Source organism: Neolamprologus brichardi, chromosome 7, assembly GCF_056152115.1.
Source record: "Neolamprologus brichardi isolate AB-2024 chromosome 7, ASM5615211v1, whole genome shotgun sequence".
Classification (NCBI taxonomy): domain Eukaryota; kingdom Metazoa; phylum Chordata; class Actinopteri; order Cichliformes; family Cichlidae; genus Neolamprologus; species Neolamprologus brichardi.
This window is the reverse complement of record NC_142110.1, coordinates 50,246,762-50,266,440: the sequence shown is the minus strand read 5'-3', so window position 1 is coordinate 50,266,440 and position 19,679 is coordinate 50,246,762. Positions and strand designations below refer to the sequence as shown.

General features: G+C 40.0%; 1 protein-coding gene across 1 annotated transcript; it reads right to left on the bottom strand.

The window, feature by feature from the left end:
• Positions 1-35: 35 nt before the first annotated feature.
• Positions 36-19,544, bottom strand: LOC102787058 (uncharacterized). Its single transcript, XM_087844495.1, has 50 exons — positions 19,502-19,544; positions 18,488-18,633; positions 18,278-18,390; positions 17,884-18,017; positions 16,958-17,181; positions 16,774-16,880; positions 16,583-16,701; positions 16,335-16,470; positions 16,063-16,145; positions 15,829-15,948; positions 15,619-15,720; positions 15,385-15,543; positions 15,202-15,284; positions 14,865-15,009; positions 14,727-14,771; positions 14,474-14,641; positions 13,453-13,572; positions 13,242-13,352; positions 13,126-13,158; positions 11,613-11,750; positions 11,329-11,475; positions 11,072-11,206; positions 10,786-10,943; positions 10,484-10,628; positions 10,334-10,388; positions 10,121-10,187; positions 9,656-9,789; positions 9,520-9,563; positions 9,212-9,385; positions 8,936-9,090; positions 8,693-8,806; positions 8,469-8,584; positions 7,936-8,090; positions 6,240-6,445; positions 5,973-6,150; positions 5,657-5,881; positions 5,352-5,521; positions 5,203-5,273; positions 4,061-4,161; positions 3,830-3,949; positions 3,562-3,699; positions 3,314-3,468; positions 3,088-3,187; positions 2,724-2,959; positions 2,098-2,281; positions 1,725-1,973; positions 1,437-1,616; positions 1,239-1,295; positions 481-626; positions 36-396 (listed from the first exon to the last, which is right to left on the bottom strand). Exons 1-50 carry the CDS (start codon positions 19,542-19,544, stop codon positions 352-354), a joined length of 6,489 nt encoding a protein of 2,162 aa, XP_087700621.1. The 3' UTR covers positions 36-351.
• Positions 19,545-19,679: the final 135 nt, after the last annotated feature.

Sequence of the window (19,679 nt, the reverse complement as noted above, 5' to 3'; positions counted from 1 at the left end):
AAAAAAGAAGAAAAAAAAAAAGAATAATTTGGCACTTTGCTATAAAATCTGCAAAACAGCAACTGGCTATATATCGACATCATTACTGCTGCATGTGGAAAAATGGGGAAATGTTATCTCACTATATTTTAATGGTATTAGCGTATCACAACATGTTGACTGGCAGCACTGATGCCTCACAGCAAAAAGTTTCTGGGTACAAATCCACCAGCCAACTGAGCCTTTTCTGTGTGGAGTTTGCATGTTCTGTCTTGCCCTTTGAGAGCAGGGATACTCTGCGTTGTATAAAAATAACAAACTATATTATTGATTTGCAAAAAATATCAGTGTTAATGTGAAAAGCTCGACGATTTATGTGTCCGATTCTCCTACGAAGTTGGGGTTGGTAAAGGCAGGCTGCAACACAAGAATTACATGAGTTTTAGCACTGACATCAATATATTTGTTTATCCAACCATGACAGGCTAATTAAAAACTTACCACATCAATTATACTGGTGCTTTTTGCTGGCAAGCTCAAGGTGCTCAGTTTATATCTACGCACACTGAAGACGTAGAACAGTAGTCCAACTATTATGGTGACGACCACAATGACTGCAACAACGACGCCGGCTGTCAGCCCTACGTCTGTATGGAGACAAACCAGCTCAGGTGAGAGATGAACCTGCTAGAATCACTCCAATGTCTTACTTTGCTTATACCTATGCGATTGTATTTCAGTGATGCTTTACACTAAACCCTATTATTAGTATTCTAACATGCTCAATACTTGTGTAATAGTGGTGTCTGGATGTTAAATTGACAACAAAGACTACATAAGGTTAAGTCAGATGGGAAATTTTAGAGGAAATAAAACTTTAGTCTGTGTGTGGTACTAAATAAAATAAGTGGATCAGTACACTTGTTAATGATTGTGGCAGGGGACATTATTAGCGATTGCCAAGATCATTCATCCAACTTAGTAACTGAAATCCACACTTAAACCTGTAAGGCTGCAACAGGTGAAAAGTTGGGGAATTTCCAGAGTAGTTTTTTTTTTTTTTATCTGGGGACCACAAATGTCCCCAAAGTCTCAGAAATCAAATTGGGAGATTTTGCTCTACAAGGACTACCTGAAATAGACCTGTTGTTGTTGTTGGGGGTTTTTTTGGTTTGTTTTTTTTATTAAATGCATGGCAATTATTATTTGCTGGCATGAGAACCAAGTTATATTGTAAAGCAACCATATTTGTCACTTACTGTTAGCTGGAGCTTCAGTGGGATAAATTGGATTTTTGTTCTCATCTGTTTGATAAACTGAAAGACAGATTTACAAAGAGCCTGTTATTCCGCTGCTTATCATTACCAAATTCAATAAGCGTTATTAAAGCTGCAGAAATTGCCTTACATCTGTGCTGCATTAAAACATCTAAAAAGGGAAATAGGAAAAATGCTTACACTGAGGGTGGCGGCAAGCAAAACTTTTCTTCTCCATGCAGTTGTTGTCATTCCAGCGTCCGTCTTTGTACATCTCCACACAGTTCTCGGCCATGTTCCCTGGGTGAAATGCTGAATTGGGCTCATTGGGAGCCCAGTTGAGGAAGCTTACAGAGGTCTTATCTGTCCAAGCCCAGCCAACTGGAGGTTTAAAAGAAAAGTTGATTCATTTTACTGAATTAAGCCCTGGTACAATGGCCTTGTGAAAGCAATGAATCTCTCTCTTTTTCTTTCCATTTGTAAACTCACAGTTGTTATCCCTGGTAAGGCCAATCCAGAGGTTCATATTTTTGCTGTAGCTGAAGCTCTTGAGGAATTCTACATCTGCTCTGCTGTGAATGGAGACCAGCTCCATCCTGCCTGCCTGGCAGTAGTGTTCAGAGTCCGGCCAAGAGAAGCCGACCTCACCACTGTACACATAGTAACAGTACTTGCCATAGGGTATCGCAAAGGGCAGACACATCCCATCACCAGGGGCGGGAGTGGTTGGGGGTTTCTCTGAGAGACAAGTGTTATTATTAAAGGTTATATAAATGAAAGAATATATAATTAGTCAGAAACTGACTAAAAGCAATAAAAAAAATATATTTATTTTAAAGTTCAGTTCTGATTGAGCTTGTACCTGAGGTTTTCTTGCAGATGTATGGTTTCTCTAGGTCACACTTGGTGTCATTCCAGGTCCCGTGGAACATCCTCGAAGCATGCATACTCACACAACCCTCATCCTTAATGTTAGTGGGCTCTCCTGGTCCCCACTGGGTGAAAAAAACTGGCCAACCATCTGTCCACATGTAGGAATCATCATCCTGCATCACAAGGCAACAACATATGATTAAATGTTTAGATTGTCATGGATCACACAGTGCCGTTAGACAAGCATCAAGGAAGTGACTCCAAGAGTGCAGAAAAAAAACCAAATACCATTGAGAGAAGACACAGAAGGTTTAAATCCACAACTGATTACTCAGTTGTTTTTTTTAATAGCTCTGGTAGCTTTCATATTAGAGATGTCTGCCTTTGATTCCTAGTTTAATTGAAATGCATCTACTTTTTTAAAAGTAAATCTTCCTAGTAATATTTTCTCAATACTTTTTATTAATGTAGGATCTTTACTTGCAATGAGGTATTTTCACCTTCCATAATTAGTGCCTTTCCTGGAGTATTTTTCTTCTACTTGTAGCATATTTAATGCGAATTCCTCTGAATTCTACTTGGAACAAAACTTTTCTGTTTCTCTCTAAACAGCACCTTGCGCTTCAGTCCAATCCAGGCATCAGCTTTTCCCTGCAGGACCGCTCCAGCCACAAAGGCCTGGTCGTAGCTCATGTCGATGCTGGCCAGATTGCCTCCCTCATCCTTGCAGGCTGCCTGAGCTGCATCCCAGGTCGCTGGCTCCTCCACCAGTTTGTAACAGTTCAGGTACCATGAGATGTACCCTGCTGGGCAGGGGCTCTTTGTGGGTGGAGGTGGCTGGATACTGCTTGCTAACATTTAGGGAGATTGACAAATACTTAAGAAGGTTTAAGCTAGCATGCATTTAAAATGTTTTTTGTAGTCTGTGAAATGCAATTGCATCTGAGCAGGAAGAATTATCTCTGGAGTGTTTACTAACATTTCTTTCTGGAGCAGACGAAGCTGTGATTGTTGTCACAGTTGTCATCGTTCCATTTGCCAGTTAACAGGGGGCTATGAGTAATCGTCACACAGTTTTCCTGTTGAGCAAACCAAGAATAGTCAAGCCTAAATGTGTCCTTTCACAGTTTATGAGCCCACAACTTTACAGTACTTTCCCATCTGCTTCACTCGATTAGTGATAATCTGAAGCAAAGTGTCCTCACCACTCCGTTCGCATTGTTGGGCTCTTTGTCATTCCAGTTGGTGTACAGAACTGGACTGACCCCATCACTCCAGGCGTACTGATTCTCCACCAAGAGATCTGACAGACCAATCCATGTGGGGAGCTCCAGGTCCCTCAGGTAACTAGCAACAAAGTCTGTTGGAGAGAATGGAAATGTAAAGAGCCATCTCTGTGGAGGAAACCTCTGTTCTAATAATGTTTTGTTTAATGGTTATATGCTGAGCTTACCATTCTCATACTGGTCATCAATGACTGCCAAGTCTCCTCCTTGCTCCCTGCACCAACTTCGAGCATATGACCAGTTTCCTTTAATATCATTCTTTTTTCCTTTGAACATGAAGCACTTATTGTTGAAACGCAGCCAACCTACAGGGGAGGAGGAAAATCGTAACGAGTAATAAACAGAGAAAAAATACTCCAGCTGATGTGAAAGAACCAGCAGCATTAGTCAGCCTGTGTGATTTAACCAAATTTGTATTTAAACTGTGTATGTTACCTGCAGGACAGTTGCCCTCCCAGGGCTGTGTTGGTGGAGGCGGAGTGTGAATATCCCCGGGGAACTTCTTACATACATAACCTGCTGAAGCCCGACCACAGTTGGCATCGTTCCATCCACCTTAGCAAGTCAGAGTATATTGCACGCATCATTATAGTTAAGTCATAAAGACACATTAGTTAAAAAATAGTGTATTTGATCTAAATTGTCAGTTGACAGAAGGTGCAGTACCTTGATGTCTGTTCATCTGCACGCACTGCTCCTCCCCGTTAGCATTGTTGGGCTCACCAGGAGCCCAGTGAGTGTATGTCATAGGGGAGTGGTCGACCCACCTGAGCACATAAAACAGAAATTTTACAGTTTTACATTAAAATATTTTCCTTATCTTCAAATCTGTTAAAGTATGTTGAATGTTTTTAACCAGTAGTAAATTAGTGAATTTGGTCTAAATTTACTAACCAGAGCAATGATAACAATGGTCACATATATAAACTCATAATCATCAGTGCGATATACCGACAGCAACGCAAATTAGGTCAAACACAAGGGTACTAACAAAAATAACACAGCACAGATTGAATGCAAGTTTTTCTCTTTGTAATCAGTATGGCATTGTAGATAAGTGAGATAAAGATGAGTCAACATGTTCCGGTATGAGGGCAAACCTTCCCTTCATAATTTGATTCAAACTGTGGGATCTTTGAGGTTGGGGCAGCTGTTCTCTAAATAAATCAGGCATTTCACGTGGTGTTCATCTAAGTTCATCTAATCAACTTAGCTCTAAGTTACTCTAAGTTACTCCTGCTGTCCCACATGTGTAAATATGTGCATCATTCTCGTTTTTTTTCTGCATACTGTGTGAGGTTGCAAATATTTATTGAAGTCAGATGATATAATCTGACTTACAGTCAGCTGTGGGCAACTTACAGTTTTTCCAATTTTATAGTACATAAAAGGAAAAAAAGAAAAGTAAAATATATGAAAATCAATTTGTGAATTTGTAGGGCTCTGTGAGTGCCTAATGATTAATAAAGACAAAAGATATTTTCTGTGGCAGTGTGGGCTGATTTTTGTGTATAAATGTGACCAAAAAAACTAAAACATAGCAAACCAAAGACGGTAAAACTTTGCTATTTGTAATACAGCCCTGGCTTATGCAAATTATGTTCTGACATTTTCTCTCCCCCTCCCCTAGACCCTCAGCATGAAGTCCTGATCTGTTACATTAAATATCAGTTTTAAGGACATGAAATATCACTAAATATTGTGAAATGGAAACTCTGCTGCTCAAAACTATGAAAAAAGAAAATTACACAAAAAAGATCTGTTTAACATTTCTTTGCTTTAATGCAATTGCTTAGAAACATACTTACATGTATTGTCCATCTACTGTGCCAAACATCCTCATTCCAATCCAGGCTGCAGTAACCTTTCCTGTCCCCACCTGAAACAGCAGCAAAACCTATCACTCATTTTTCCACAGTAAATAATCTCTAAAGAAGTTAAAGATGAAAAAGCATACCATGCTGTTAACATATGCTTGTTCTTCTCTGTTTAGGATGGACACAAGTCTGGCTTTCTCTGCATAGCACCGTGTGAAAGCTGTGTGGAAGTCCACTATGTCGGTGTCATTGTAGTAATAGCAGATGTTTTTGTTCTTCCTCCAGCCGGGGTTCGAGCCACATTCGGGAGCTGAAGTTTGAAATGTTAGGAAAAAACAAACACTCAGACATTGTGAGGTTTTGTGAGGGTCTGAATTTATATAAAAATGGGAAGCAAATTCATGACTTGATCCCTCTGTAGAGAAACGACAGGTGCCTTAGTTACCTGGTTCAGGCGATGGGGGCCTAGGGGGAAGGATGGGATTCTTTCCTTTAGTAATCTTGCATATCCAATCCTGATGAGCGTCACAGTTGAGATCATTCCACAACGAGTAGGTGCCATTCGCGTTGCTCACCATCTCTACACAGTCCTCCCGACCCTCGTGATTGTTTGGCTCCCCGTTACCCCAGTTGGTGTGGGACAGAGGCGTGCCATCGCTCCAAGAATATCCTGCAATAATGGAGGAGTTGTTTTTTAGGTTTATTCTTTATTTGGCTTCCATTTAACCAGGTCCAGTCTGCAATACATATATTTTGCTCACCTCCTTCTATTGGGTTGCTCCTGAGACCAATCCACTTGGTAGTGTCTTTGCTGTACAGGGCAAGAAACTCTTCTTCCTCCTGAGTGTGGATGCTGGCCAGATCACCACCTCTGGCGATACAGTCCTCAAGCGCTGCTTCCCAGCTCTTCTTCAAGGACCAGTCCACGTTGTGGAAGAGCTGCAGTAAATCACCCCTGGAAAATGAATCACTGACCTTCTCTTGCAGATAATCACACTTTTAGATGTTTAACTTTGTGCTGTTATTACCTTATAACAGTGCCTGAAATGGGGTTTGGCTGTCCAGCCAGCAGCACAGCCCTGTGCAGGAGGAGCAGTCGGGGCCTTGGTGGGCGGGCTGATGTCAGGTCTGTATTTTTCACATACGAAGGCATATTTGTCCAAGCACTGCTTGTCATCCCAGAAACCACCAACCTGACCCGTTGTCATAGCCACACAAGTACCACCACCATTATCTAAAGACAGAAAGAGATTTTGGTTTCTTGTGTTTATTATTGATAATAATAACAATAACAAAAAACTAAACTAAACAATTCTGGAGAAATTAAGGTGGGATTGTTGTTACTGGCGGACTCATTTTGTAGTTTGCCTCTAGTGCAGCAAAAAAGTTGGAGGTAAAAGAGGTTGGCTAACAAAGCTGAAGTGAGATGGCTTATAAACCCATGGCTAGCTTTTTTAATAGGGAAACTGTACTGTACCTGAGATAGCAGCTACTCTGTACCTAATGGAATTGCTCAGTGTTTGGAAGAATTTCAGTCCTACAAGTTTGTTTGTTTTTTTCAAAGTGTAGTCACCTTCACCTCAGAGACATTTTATTTTATTTTATTTTATTTTATTTTTTTTTTTGGCTTTATTAAGTAAAAGGACTAGATGTTACAATCACTGACAATGCATTGCTTTTAATGCAGAAAATCTTGGGTGATGGCTGTTATGAGGAAAAGCAGCCCAGAAACTTTACCAGCGGCACACATTGTTGTGTGCCTCAAGTTTCGTTCTTTTTACCCAAGCTGGGTATCTGCCATTTTTCCTTGGTTAGGTTTAGGGATTAGAGATCTGATCTAAATTATTAAAATTTGGGACACATCATCAGTAGTGGACCTTGGATTCATCGGGTGTTTTGGCCATTATCACTGGACACCCTCATCCAGGGAAACCCTGCCAGGGTTGATCAGGCCCCAGCGTGTGTCACTGGTTTATGTTAAAATTGTTATTTCACTTCTTCTTTTACCTGTTAAGTTTTCTACAGTTTATTCTATTTCTTCAAAGGGACAGAAAAGGTGATAGAGAGGAGTAAGACAAGTAAGTAAGATAAGATTGGAGAGAGCAGAGAGGAGAGCCGGAAGGGGGTCACCCGATCCGGCTTCCCACACTTCCCCACCAGATTGGGCTGTGCGCTCTACCTCCCCACTGCCTCCCAGAAAAGGGAAGAAGAGCAGAACATTTTTCAGACATTATATTTTTTGGCTTTATTAGATAGATGCAGTGAAGACTGACAGGAAAGTGGTGGGAAAGAGAGAGGGGGAGACATGCGGCAAAGGGCTGCAGGTCAGACTCGAACACAAGCCAGCCCCTATCAGCCGTGCGGCATATGGTCGCCTGCTCATCCAACTGAGCTAAACCAGCCCACCTCAGCGACATTTACCTTGTTGTTGTAAAGTTGTCCCTCTGAAATAATTTTGTAAACAGGAAAATGTTTACAGCTTTCTGTCTAAGATGAGGAGAAAAATATCTGAAATATGTGTTGATGTGTATTACACAATATATACCAAAACAAATCATTGTGAAAAATGTCCCATGCTGTACTAGAAGCCACAACCTTCAACATACAAAGCAGAGGTGAGAGAAAGCCAGTTCTCCATTCAAAGTCAATGGGACCAGAAAAAGTGAAATATTTCAGAAATGCAGAAGCTAGCCAGCTTTATCTAGGTCAGTGTTAGGTCAGTACCTGGCTGGTTTCTGTCCCAGTGAGTAAAGCTGAGAGATGAACCATCATCCCAAATGTAGTCCACCCCTCCACCTTCCCCCCCATGAGCACGCAGGCCAATCCACCAAAAACCAGTCTTTCCTGACAGCGCCGCTGTAAAATGTGACTGCTCATAGCTGCAGGAAAACGGAACAAAGAGATGATAATGACAAACAGACAATAATGTACAAAAAAGACTATTAGAGTGCACAACCTCAGCTGGAAAAATTTGCCCCTATACAAGTGGAGCAATTATTTTTAAAAAAATCTAAAATTTTGAAATTATTTGAATTCCAGAGGAAAAAACAAGTATGAAATATTCGGTGAATCACAGGGGAGGAAAATTCTTCTTCGTGAGTTTCTCAGAGATAAGAGTGTTGTTGAGTGACACTGGATTATAGCACCATAAGTATAGGCTAAGATTTTATGTATCATCCAGATACATAAAATCCAGAATCTGTAGTTTTGCAATAATAAGCAACCTTATATCACCCTCAGACAGACATGTGACTCACATGTCTCCAATATGCAGCAAGACGGCATCCTGCTCCTCACAGAAGGCCTTCGCATCAGACCAGCTCCTAGTCGTCTCCTCCATCCAGTAGCAGGAGTAGCCATATGCTTCCCAGCCCTGACACACACATTAAACACCTTATTACACATCTGGCATTGTCACTTCTGCAGTGCGAGGTTAAACTTGAAAAGGCAGAGAAATGTGACAAGTCGATGTTTGTCGCACCTGAGAACATCCGTACACAGTGGGCTGTACAGAAGGCGGTGGGTAATGTGCTTTGGGCATTTTGCAGACATATGTATTGAGTTCTGTGCAGGTCACGTCGTTCCATCGGCCAGACTGAAGGAAAATTAGTATGATCGATCAATCAATCAATCAATCAATCAATTATGATTGATGTCAAAAAGACCACAACTGACTACAATCACTTTATTTGCTTTCACCAGTGAGGGTTTTCAGGTTTCTCACCTGGTGCAACATCTCGACACAGTCCTCACTGAACCCATCATGGTTGTTGGGTTCCCCTGGAGCCCAGTAGGTGAATGTTGTTATATGTTGATCAGACCATGAGAACATGCCAGCATAAAACAGGTCATTTAGACCAATCCAGACGTCACTGGTGGCTGTGAAGGACAGATAAATAGCAAGTTTAAATCACGTGTGACTTAAGAATGCAAAAGGCTTTTCTAAACCTTTAACATCTACTTTAGTTTAAACACAGAGAAAATAAGTGTAAATCCATACCCATGTACAGGTAGCCTTCCAGCCAGCTCTGCTCTGTCATGGAGAGGATGGAGACAAGTTCAGCACCCAGAGCCCTGCAGCTGCTCTGAGCATCATGCCACGTCTTTTTGTCTCCAAAAGGTTTGTAGCAGAAGTCCCCAAACTCAAACCAGTCAGGTCCGGAGCATCTTAGCTCTGTGGGAGAGAGTGGAAAAAGAAACGGCAGAACAACAACCACCACGAACAGATTAACTCACAAAATCATCATTATTTCTTCAAAAAGTGGAAGCTGAAAGAAATTAAGAGGTTCTAACTGCATGTCAACTTACCTCCATCTGCAAAAAAGTAAGACACAGCATAGTTTCCATCATATCTGTTGAAAGTAAAGGCATTGAATCAGCCTCTCGGGACTGCCCCGCTACTGAAAAACAAAACAAGACTGAACTAAGAAACTCATCTACTCACTGCCGTGAGGTAATGCCATTCCTCGTGGATCCAGGGTAGAAGTTCTGTCCGTCAGCTTTTAGCAAAGTGCAGTCTCCTCCAATCTCATTCAGCACCACTCCAGCATGGATAGCTGCTGCACAGATGTTTGAGTCCTGTTTAAGAAAGAAGAGCGAGGTAATGCATTGCACAGAACAACATTAAAAAAAATCTTTGAAAAGACATCAGATTTCCAAAGGGGAAACACATGCTGGTTATCTTTCTAGGAGACACAAACATTCTGGCAATGGTACGTACTGATGTGCCAGCCTGGAGGAGTCGGACTAGTTGTGCAACCTCTGTTGGGTCTAGATATCAATAGTGATACTGACACTAATTAACAACCTCTGCTACTTAACTGACCATATTAATATCCCAGAAGTTTAAGTGACGTGATGCTATACTCTAATTAAAAAGTGTTCTTTTATTTATTTATTTTTTACGTACCCCTCGATACAATGTAGTGCCATACACTGTGTAACCAGCTTTGGCACAGTCTGCTGGACAGTGGACACTGAAAGACATGAAAATTAGTGTAGAAATGTGTGACTAATAATCCAAAGAACAATGACACAAAGAGCTACAAATTCAACTTTATTACAGTATATTTGTTAAAAAAAAAAAGAAAAAAAAAAAGAGGAAAAATATATTTTTACTTACGTCATTTTATCATTAGCAAAGTTGAAGTTGGGCTTGCTGGCACATGTAACTGCATCTGTTGAACAACCGATATTTTATAATGACAAATCATATAAATTTAGATTTGTATTTGAAAAAAGGTTTAATCTGGAGTTAAGTCAGTTTCCTTACAGTCCGGCGTGCATCCTAACACCTCAAACCGAAGGCCTGCCTGACTGCTGAACTCCACTGGAAGGATGCGGATGAACTGAGCTGACACAGGCGTCCCCAACAGCTGAGTCTCAGCAGTGTTTCTGTCTGTTGCTCCTGGTAAAAACTGGAAATGAATGAGAGAAATAAAAAATTGTTATCATGGATATTTAAACAGATAAACCTGTCCAAGAGCTCCCAAGTGTGGCTTTGAACAGTCTTGATGTCTGGCAGGTAGTAGACCACAGAAAGTCGCTATGCAGTTTCGTGCACTTCTTACTCACATTCCCATCAGCTGTGTAGTCAGTCCAGGTCAATCCATTCATACTGTGCTGAATCTTAAATTTGGTGACCCAGTGGTCATTCTGTGGGCAACCCTGAATCACAATCCCCGTCACTTTTTTGGTCTCACCAAGGTTTACCTGAATCCAGCTTGAAGCAGCTGTAAGAGGACAGAGACAGGGTAGAAGATAGGACCTTTGTTGTGCCAAAACCCAGAACCCTAACCTCAAGTTTTAACTAACAATTCAAACATTATTACACATGTGTGATCCCTGGGTTGATGCATACCATTTCCTGATGGCATCCAGCAGGAATTTCCATTCAGACGAGCTTTGTTAGGAGTGGATGACCCAATGGAGGAGGAAGCAGAGAGCATGGCATCTGAGATGTTGCCATGTTCAAGACCCAAGCCGTGCAGGCACACTGAGCATTCAAAGCACAAAAGCATGAAGCCGGAATTGCACTAACTCAAGATAAATATGTAATACTACAGTAAACATTAGCACTGATTATAAAATGTTTAGAGAAACCAATGGAGAAGTTACCTTTTTGTTCACAGCTGTAGACGAGCTCAAGATATTTGGAAACAGTGGGGCAGGGGTCTGGGTCCACATTGGCATACGCAACGCAGAACGGATGGTTGTCACACATTTTTCTGTACTTAGGGAGGATGCCATCTACTGTGCAACTGCCTAGAATATAGTAATATCAATATTTACTTAATTAGTTTATTTGATTTACATTGATACATACCTGCAGATAAAGTTTTCAAAAAAATCACTGAATCAAATACAAATCATCAATATATGTTGTAACAAATGTGCAGCACCACTTCCTGAGCCATCGAAGTGTGGACAGATGTCGGCATTTTTTCGTCCGTAGAAAGCAGACTGGATGTTAATCACACTTTCCTGTGGACAATGAAGGACAGCAGCGGAGCCCTGGCATACCAGTGCAGTCACAAAGCCTACAATAAAAAGTTGATGCGTTATTCCAGTGCAAAAATAATATATATTATAGATGAGGGTAGAATAATTAGCCTAAACATGAAAATTTCCTTTAAACAGAAAGTACCTTTAAACAGAGCAAGGAATTTTTAACACAGCTTTTCCAAATATTCTAGTATTAATTTGGAGGCTTACAATTTTTTACTTTGCACATAGAAAAAAAAATATTTCACCAAAACCAAAAAATTATTAGCCTCCCTTATACCAATAGTCAGTTTTGCATATTTTATTTTTTTCATTGGATAATAGCCTGCAGTCATTTGTTGTAGTTTTCAGCAGGTCTCACACATCTCCTGAGTGATTCCAGTCCATTCTCTCAACCTCCTGCAGATTCGATGGTCTTCTTTCATGGCTCTTCAGTTCACCCCACAAATTTCCAAGATGTTCCAAGTCAGGGCTTTGTGAAGGGCAGTCAGTAACATCCACTTTGGTCTTCTGGAGGTTGTTCTTCACCAGGAGTGATGTACGTTTTGAGTCATTGTCAGTGTTCTTAAGGTTGTAAACCTCTCTCTTCTTTCTCTAAATACAATCAGTGTCTCTGTGGGCAAAGAGCTCTAGTTTCATGTCATCTGACCAAAGGGAATGCGTCCAGTATGCATAACCTTTCTCCAGGTTGTCTATAGTATACTTCAGTCCAGCTTAAACTCATCTTTTCTGCAGAAGAGGAGTTTTTCTTGGTCTGTAACCTCACAGTCCGTTCCTGTGTAGAGTTCTAGTGATTGTCCTTTTCAAGATTATAATTCCTGACTTGGCTGAGTTATTCATTAGTGTCTTTGCAGTTATTCTGGACATATTTCTCATTCTTTGAAATCTTTCACTTTCTACATCTGCCAGGTGTGGCTCTCTTTGATTTTCTTTATAATAGTTCTCACTCCAGTTCTTGAAACTTTAGAAATGCTGTTATAACTATATCCATCTCCTGCTTTGTGAGCAGTGACAGTTCTTTTTCTCAAGTCTAAACTGATTTCTTTTTTTTTTTTCAGCTGACAACTGAGACAGCAGTTTTTTATATTGTGTGTAAATTGGAAGATAAACCTCAGTTTTTACTTGATTTTACAAACTTTAAGCATTGAAAATATACAGCACATCATTGCACGGCAGTGGTTTGTGCTATTAGTCAGTAAAGGGGTTAGTTTTTCACAAGGCCAATGATATATTCACTGCGGTCATTTTTGGTTTTTCTGTAATAATTCTGTTATTATGTGCAAGCTGAAATTATTTATGCTTTTTAAAGAAAACTAGTATGTTTAGAAATGCTACGTTGGCAATCTCTTGCTCTGTTTATCAACTGTATCTGTTTATTGTTTCAAATTAACACTAAGGTATCACTGTTACCATCATGAGGTGGGGGTGGCTCAGGTGTTCTTCCTGGAAAAAGTGAACATCTATCAGCAATCTGAAAATTGTCAAATTCTTATTTTCCAAGCATCATCTGGAGCATCATTTCTCACCTCTCCGCTTGCAGATATATCCTCTCTTGTACTCACAGTTGTCATCATTCCAGTAGCCACTGTTTATGAGCATACTCAGACAGTCTTCGCCATAATAGTCATCTGGGTTCCCTGTGAGAAAAGACGAGCATATTTTTCACTTTAGTTTCTGTTTTTAGTCTTTAGTTTTAAGTCTGTAAGTATTTATAAAGCATCAGATTTGGCCTTTAACCTGCATTCCAGTGGATGAATCTGAACGGAGAGCCGTCTGTCCATTCCCAACCACCTTCAGTCATGGAGTCATGACCCCCCATCCACATAGAGATCCCAGTGGGACTCTGCTGGATTAAAGCTGAGAGGATATTTTAAAAAAGCAGCAAATTATAGCAAGTTGAGATTATTAATAGAGCTAAAGAGATAAAAAACAGTCAAATGTGAAGATAAAGATAAAACACCAGACTAATGAGCAAAGTTCTAGGCCCTTTTCACTCCTTGGTTGCAGTTATGTGTGCTTTGTTGCACCAGCCACACCCAAAAGTGGGAGTGTACCTGTATACCAAGTCAGTCTTTGAAGATGATTTACAGTATTTAGGGGAGAAAAAGTCTCCAGTGCCCACTAGTGGTAGCATTGAAAAAGACATCACTAGTTACACCGCTCCAAAATTCTACAATACATGAAAGCTACACAATCTCCACACTGCAAAATTTTTCAAGCATAAATTTCAAGCAAAGATCTGCACATATCAGCTCTGAAACACCTACAAACTGAAAAGTGAGAAGTTGACTGAGAAATTGAGAAAAGCAGTTAAAATATGTTGTCTAAAATAAAATAAAATAAATCCCATTTAGCATATTATTACACTGAAATATGATTTAAAATGTCATATTTTCATATTTAGGAGCAACAGCACGATTCAATAGAATCCTTTAGCCCTCAAGTTATCAACCTATTTTAGCAACTTATATGAAAGAATGGGATCATTCACAGCCCCTTTTTATTTCATACAGTTACAGTTCATTCAGTTTTTTTATCTGTAACATGCATTCTGTAATCTTCCTATGTAATGTATGTAATGTATGTAATGTTTTTTAATCGTTTTAAATCAGTTATGATATGTTAATGATGTATTATAGTATGATATATGATTCTAATACCCAAATATTAATGAAGCAGGGCCTCTGTAACACTCTGTTTAACAACAAATGACCATCTTTTTCATCTGAACAGTGAAATAAAGATGTAAGGATCATACCCTGTATGAAGGTCTGTTCAAAGGGCTCAGTGATACTGAGTAGATCTCCTCCCTGATTGACGCAGTCAGCTCGAGCCTCTGCCCACGTCCTCATCGACAGGTAGTTAAACAGGTAGCAGTAGTCATTGAAAGGATCAGCGGTCCAAGAACCGCATTTATCGTTCCAGCCTGTAACAAACACAACTGCTCACACATTTGCATATTGAGATAAATGTATTTAATCATCATTTGTCAGTGTAGCTTAAAGCCTGACCTGGTCCAGATGTTGGAGGCTGGGGAGGAGGCCCTTGTCCCTTGGCTACAGAAATACAAAACAAGGAATAACTCTAAATATAAACTCAATATATAAAATTAATTCAGAAAGAGGCAAAAATAAATGCATTTATCACACCTTTTTTGCAGATATAATCCCTTGCGGCTGTGCAGAAGTCATCATTGAGTTTTCCAGGATCATTGTGAGTCGTTCCTGTGATGTGCATACAGTCTTCATTATTCTGCCAGTTGTCAGGCTGGTGTTCCGCCCATGGGAGAAAATCCTGAGATCAAGAGAAACCGTGAGTATTTTCATGTGTAAAATTTTGACACCGTAAAATATTATGAAGGATAGAGGATAGTCTCAAGTTTTTTAGGTTTGTGATGAATGTTTTCACACTTTTACACAGTATAAGAAAATAGGTTAGAAATACATGTTTTGGTGCCATATAGGTTGCTCTGGCTTTGGCACTTACTGCAGGTGTTCCATCGGTGTATACGAACTGGTTTTCAACATTAATGTCATTCAAACCCACCCAGGCTGCTCCTGGCATGTGAGCTATCAAAATGTCAAGACAAAAACACATCAGCATTGATAGAGTGTGTTAATGAAATACTTCACTTTAGTCATAGTTTGATTTGCTCTCTTAGTAACTCACCAATCAGGAAACTCAGCTCTTCCTCTCTGTGGAAGCTGGCCAAGTGACCCTGCTCTCTGGTACAGTGTGCTTCAGCATCTTGCCAGTTTTTCACCATCTTGGTCTCAAAGTAATAGCAGAAGTCCCCATACAACAAGTATCCAGTGTCACAGTGGGAATCTAAAGCAAATCAACAGTTATCAGTAAAGGTGTGGTCTGACCGCAAGGAAAGAGAGAATGTGAAGTTTGACTGACCAGGAGCTGAAGTTGGTTTCGGGTTCTGTCCCCCAGTCATCTCACAGATGTATCCCAGGCTCTTAAAGCAGTTGGTTGTTTCCCATTTGCCATCATAATTTCCTGGATAAGAATGTTGAGAACGTTAATCGGTCTTGTAACAGCAGCCTCAATCTAATGACACGCAAAACGATTAGCTTAGGAACAGAGCAACAGAGCACCGATCCTTACCCGTAAAGATCTGTCCACAGTCCCAGAAGTTCTCAGTGTTTCTGGGCCAACCGGCACCATAGTTTGAGAAGGTTATTTCAGTTTTATCCACCCATTTGAAGTGGCCATCCTGGTCCTTATCTGGTAATGTTACAAACATAAATAACTTTAGATTTTAGACAGCTTTCTCATTAATTGTGTATAAAATGGCAATGTCTTTTTTCAAATTTTCATGAGCACCAAATCATAGAGGACCTGATAAACCAATCCACATGTCAGGTATGTCCACTTGATGAAAGTCTGGGAGCTTCCCATTAATGAAATACTGTTCCTCTTGACTACACATGGAGAATGGAACAAACATGGCAGATGAGAATCACTGTGTGTGATCAAATACATGAACTCACGAAGCCTAAATTCTTAAGACAAGACTATGCAACTTATTATTATTTAGGAAGTTGGTAACACTATCATTGGTCAGAATAGTCTCACTTTGATTGGAAACTTGCAGTTTTCTTTTTCTTTACCTGTTTATAATCAGGAGGTGAGCCCCTATATCAGAACACTTTGTAAAAGCCTCGTGCCAGGTGGTCAAGAGATTGATATTACTGACCATCCAGTAACAACTGCCACCAAAGCTCTGCCAGCCAGCAGGGCAGACGGCTGCAGGTGAGAAGGGAAAACAAGAGTTGGAAATAGTGAGAGATAAAAACAGAAACCAAATAAAATGCTTTCACAATGGTAAACCTTGTGTTTCCAAAACAATCAGTCTTACTATTCAGTGGACGTTTGCACATGTAAGGACGCTCGTATCTGCAGACGTGGGACCTCCAGTCTCCAAATGAACTGGTTTCATCCTTGATCATTGCAATACAGCTGCCAACCTGAGTGTCACTGTTGGAAAATGCTAGATTTAGTCAATTAATATTGACTTTGAGAGTCTGTTTCAACAGTATGAAACCTTACATTGTGGGTTGACCTTCAGCCCAATTTGTGTAGCCCACTTGTGTAGCATCAGACCAGGCAAGCTGACTGTTCCCCACTTCCACTTGACATGAAATCTTGTTGCATTTCTGGAGAAACAAAGGTCAAATTATCCAGTTAGAAAGAAGTAAGTCTGTTCACTAATCCTACACTATGCCTCTCTTACCAGTGTAGAAAGCCCAATCCAGAGGTCAAGATGTGTTTCACCCATGTTTGCCGTGACAAACTGGTTTTCTCCTGCTGAAGTAATGGACACCAGGTCTGCTCCATCCGCCACGCAGTCATGCCTAGCTGATGTCCAGCTCTTTCTTGTGTCTGATTTAAACTTGTAGCAGTTGGAGCCGTATGCCATCCACCCGTTAGCTAAGTCACACTGTGGGCTAGGATTTGCTGAGGAGGAAGGAAGAAAATATGTTTAAGCTGCTATAGCGAAGAATGATTTACGACGTGTCCTTAGGCACAGACTAAGCTCTGGCCACATCACACAGCCAGTGGTATGACATGTTTGGGGTGTTGCGCTCATACTCATAGAATCAGGGTTACATTTAGTAACTACTGTTTTTTCAAGCCAAACCTCTTAGGCTCACTACTATTTCTCTGGTTGTTATTCCTAAATAGACATCACAAACTTTGCACTTGATTTATGGGCATTATAAACAATTAAAGTCTAAGTTGAGAAACTTCCAGATTTGTTTAAACAACTGACATTTTTAAAAAAGCTATTTCCAGCTTATAATGGCATGGTGTACTTATGCATACTAATCTTGCATGCACATGGTAAAAGTAACCAGAGATTTTGAGTATTTGGCCCCAGTCCCACCACACAGAGTGGTGTCAGGTGACATGGATGTTCATTATGGTTACAACATGCATGGTGACTAGGGAAATGTGAAGCAATTTTTTATATTGTATTGTTGGCCTGGTGTATAAACAACAATGTTAATACATCACGTAAATTTTACACCACAATCCATTATATCAAATGATCACTGCATGCAATGTGTGCAAAACCCGTATAAATAAAACTGGATTAAACTGCGTGGCTAAAGAGGTGATCAAACCAACTTCCCCCACTGTACTCTTTTCACTTACAGTTGATGTGTTTGCAGATGTATTTCCTCTTGTTATCGCAGTTTTCATCATTCCACGCTCCAAAGTTATAGCCTACAACCTGACCACAATCCTCATTATCATTCCAGTCATCAGGCTGGCCTGACATCCAGTGTCTGTAATAGGAGCGTAATGGATAATTATTATGGATAAAATTACATATCTTTCATTTATTTCTTAATGATCAGGTATTATGTTAATGACTTTCACGCCTTTCCGATATGCCCAACCATGGCTTTGACCCTCAAGTCACATAAGGAAAAGCTCACCCCCAAAGATGAGTACACGTGCAATGGAAGTTGTGTGGAAAAGAACCATGGTTACTAAATAAAATAAATAAGTTGGGCTTCACTAGAGTAGTAAACGCATTACATACGACAGATATTGTATAAAAGGACTCCCATCACTCCACTCCCAGACACCTTCCACGGTGCGGTCATTCAGGCCGATCCAGTAGATCTCTGAGCTGATTTGTGTCCTCACCCATAACTAGAAACGGGACACGAAAATATAAAACCAGAGAGTGAGAAATGATACAACATTATTTATGTAATCTCTGTAATGTCTCCCGTTTTTTGTTTCTCACCCGCTCATGAATGTCCTGAATGCTCATCAGGTTGCTGTTATGCTCCAGACAAAATTCATTTGCCTCCAACCATGACTTTGTATCAGTTGAAAAGAAGTAACATTTGTTCTCATACTCCCTCCAGCCTGACTGGCACTGGCTATGAGCTGAAAATATCGAAAGAACACAGCAAAGCAGGAAAGTTAGCATGTGAGGCAGCACATTTCCAGCCACATAGATATAATATGCTCCTTTTCGGTTTTGATGTAATACTACTTATGGGAGAAAATGATCTCTTCACTATGATCTCTCTCTGCATAGTGTGATGTTTAGATATTTACATTACTTCTCCACTTCAGGTGAATTTCTATAATGGCTTTTATTATAGAGACTGTGACTACTTTGCTGGGTTGATAAGTACACAACTCCCCCAGTTGATCAGCTGAACGCTGAATGCTCATCAATCATAAAAGTCGCATGACAGAGCTACAGTCTAGCCATGTCAGTCAGTTTGCACAAATCTTTGGGTAAATGTTTCACTTTAACAACTTTGCGCATGATTTCCACGAATCCTTAATTAGTCAAGCAATCATAAAAAAGCACTGAATTCTAACCTAAACCTAACCATCAATTAATAAAGACTAAAAATTAAAAAATAAATCAAGCTTCTGTGATATCTGCAGTTAAATATACTGCGCTAATGGAAGTAATTATTACATTTAGATTCGTAAGTGTCTTCCTGAGACTTTGGGTCACATGATCTTCTGCGCATCATGTTCTTCAAAAAGCTTTTTTTAAACCAATATTGCAAAACGTAATTATTATTCATGCAGCCAGGTTACATCAGAAAACAGCAGTCCATATTTCTGATGTTTTGCTTTTTAAGATGATTAAAAAAAATCTCTGTTTTTCAAAATAAAAAACTTAATCATTACTTTCTGTGATTGGCACATTTTGGGGGGTAAAAAGAGGAAAAATAAAAATAAGATTGTCAAACATACAATTTAAGAATGTAATTATAAGAGCCTGACTTACCTCCAGTAAGAACAGCAGCAAAGCTCAACAGCTTCAGAAGCATTCTTTGTCTGTTTGCTTTTTTAATTAATATTTTTGGTGTCTTAAGGAGTGCTTATGCACATCCTACTATTGCAAAGTCGTTTCTCTAACGTCCCCTGAGCCTGGCAGTGTATGTGTGCGTGAGTGATGTGCTCTA

Bases quoted from the DNA above. Each gene is read 5' to 3' on its own strand.
- LOC102787058 (XM_087844495.1), bottom strand. From the start codon at position 19,544: ATGCTTCTGAAGCTGTTGAGCTTTGCTGCTGTTCTTACTGGAG. The intron at 14,772-14,864 runs GTGTGATAAATG...GTATTTCTGTAG, and splicing joins GGATTATATCTGCAAAAAAG to CCAAGGGACAAGGGCCTCCT. The intron at 13,573-14,473 runs GTATGATCCTTA...ATATCCTCTCAG, and splicing joins TGAACAGACCTTCATACAGG to CTTTAATCCAGCAGAGTCCC.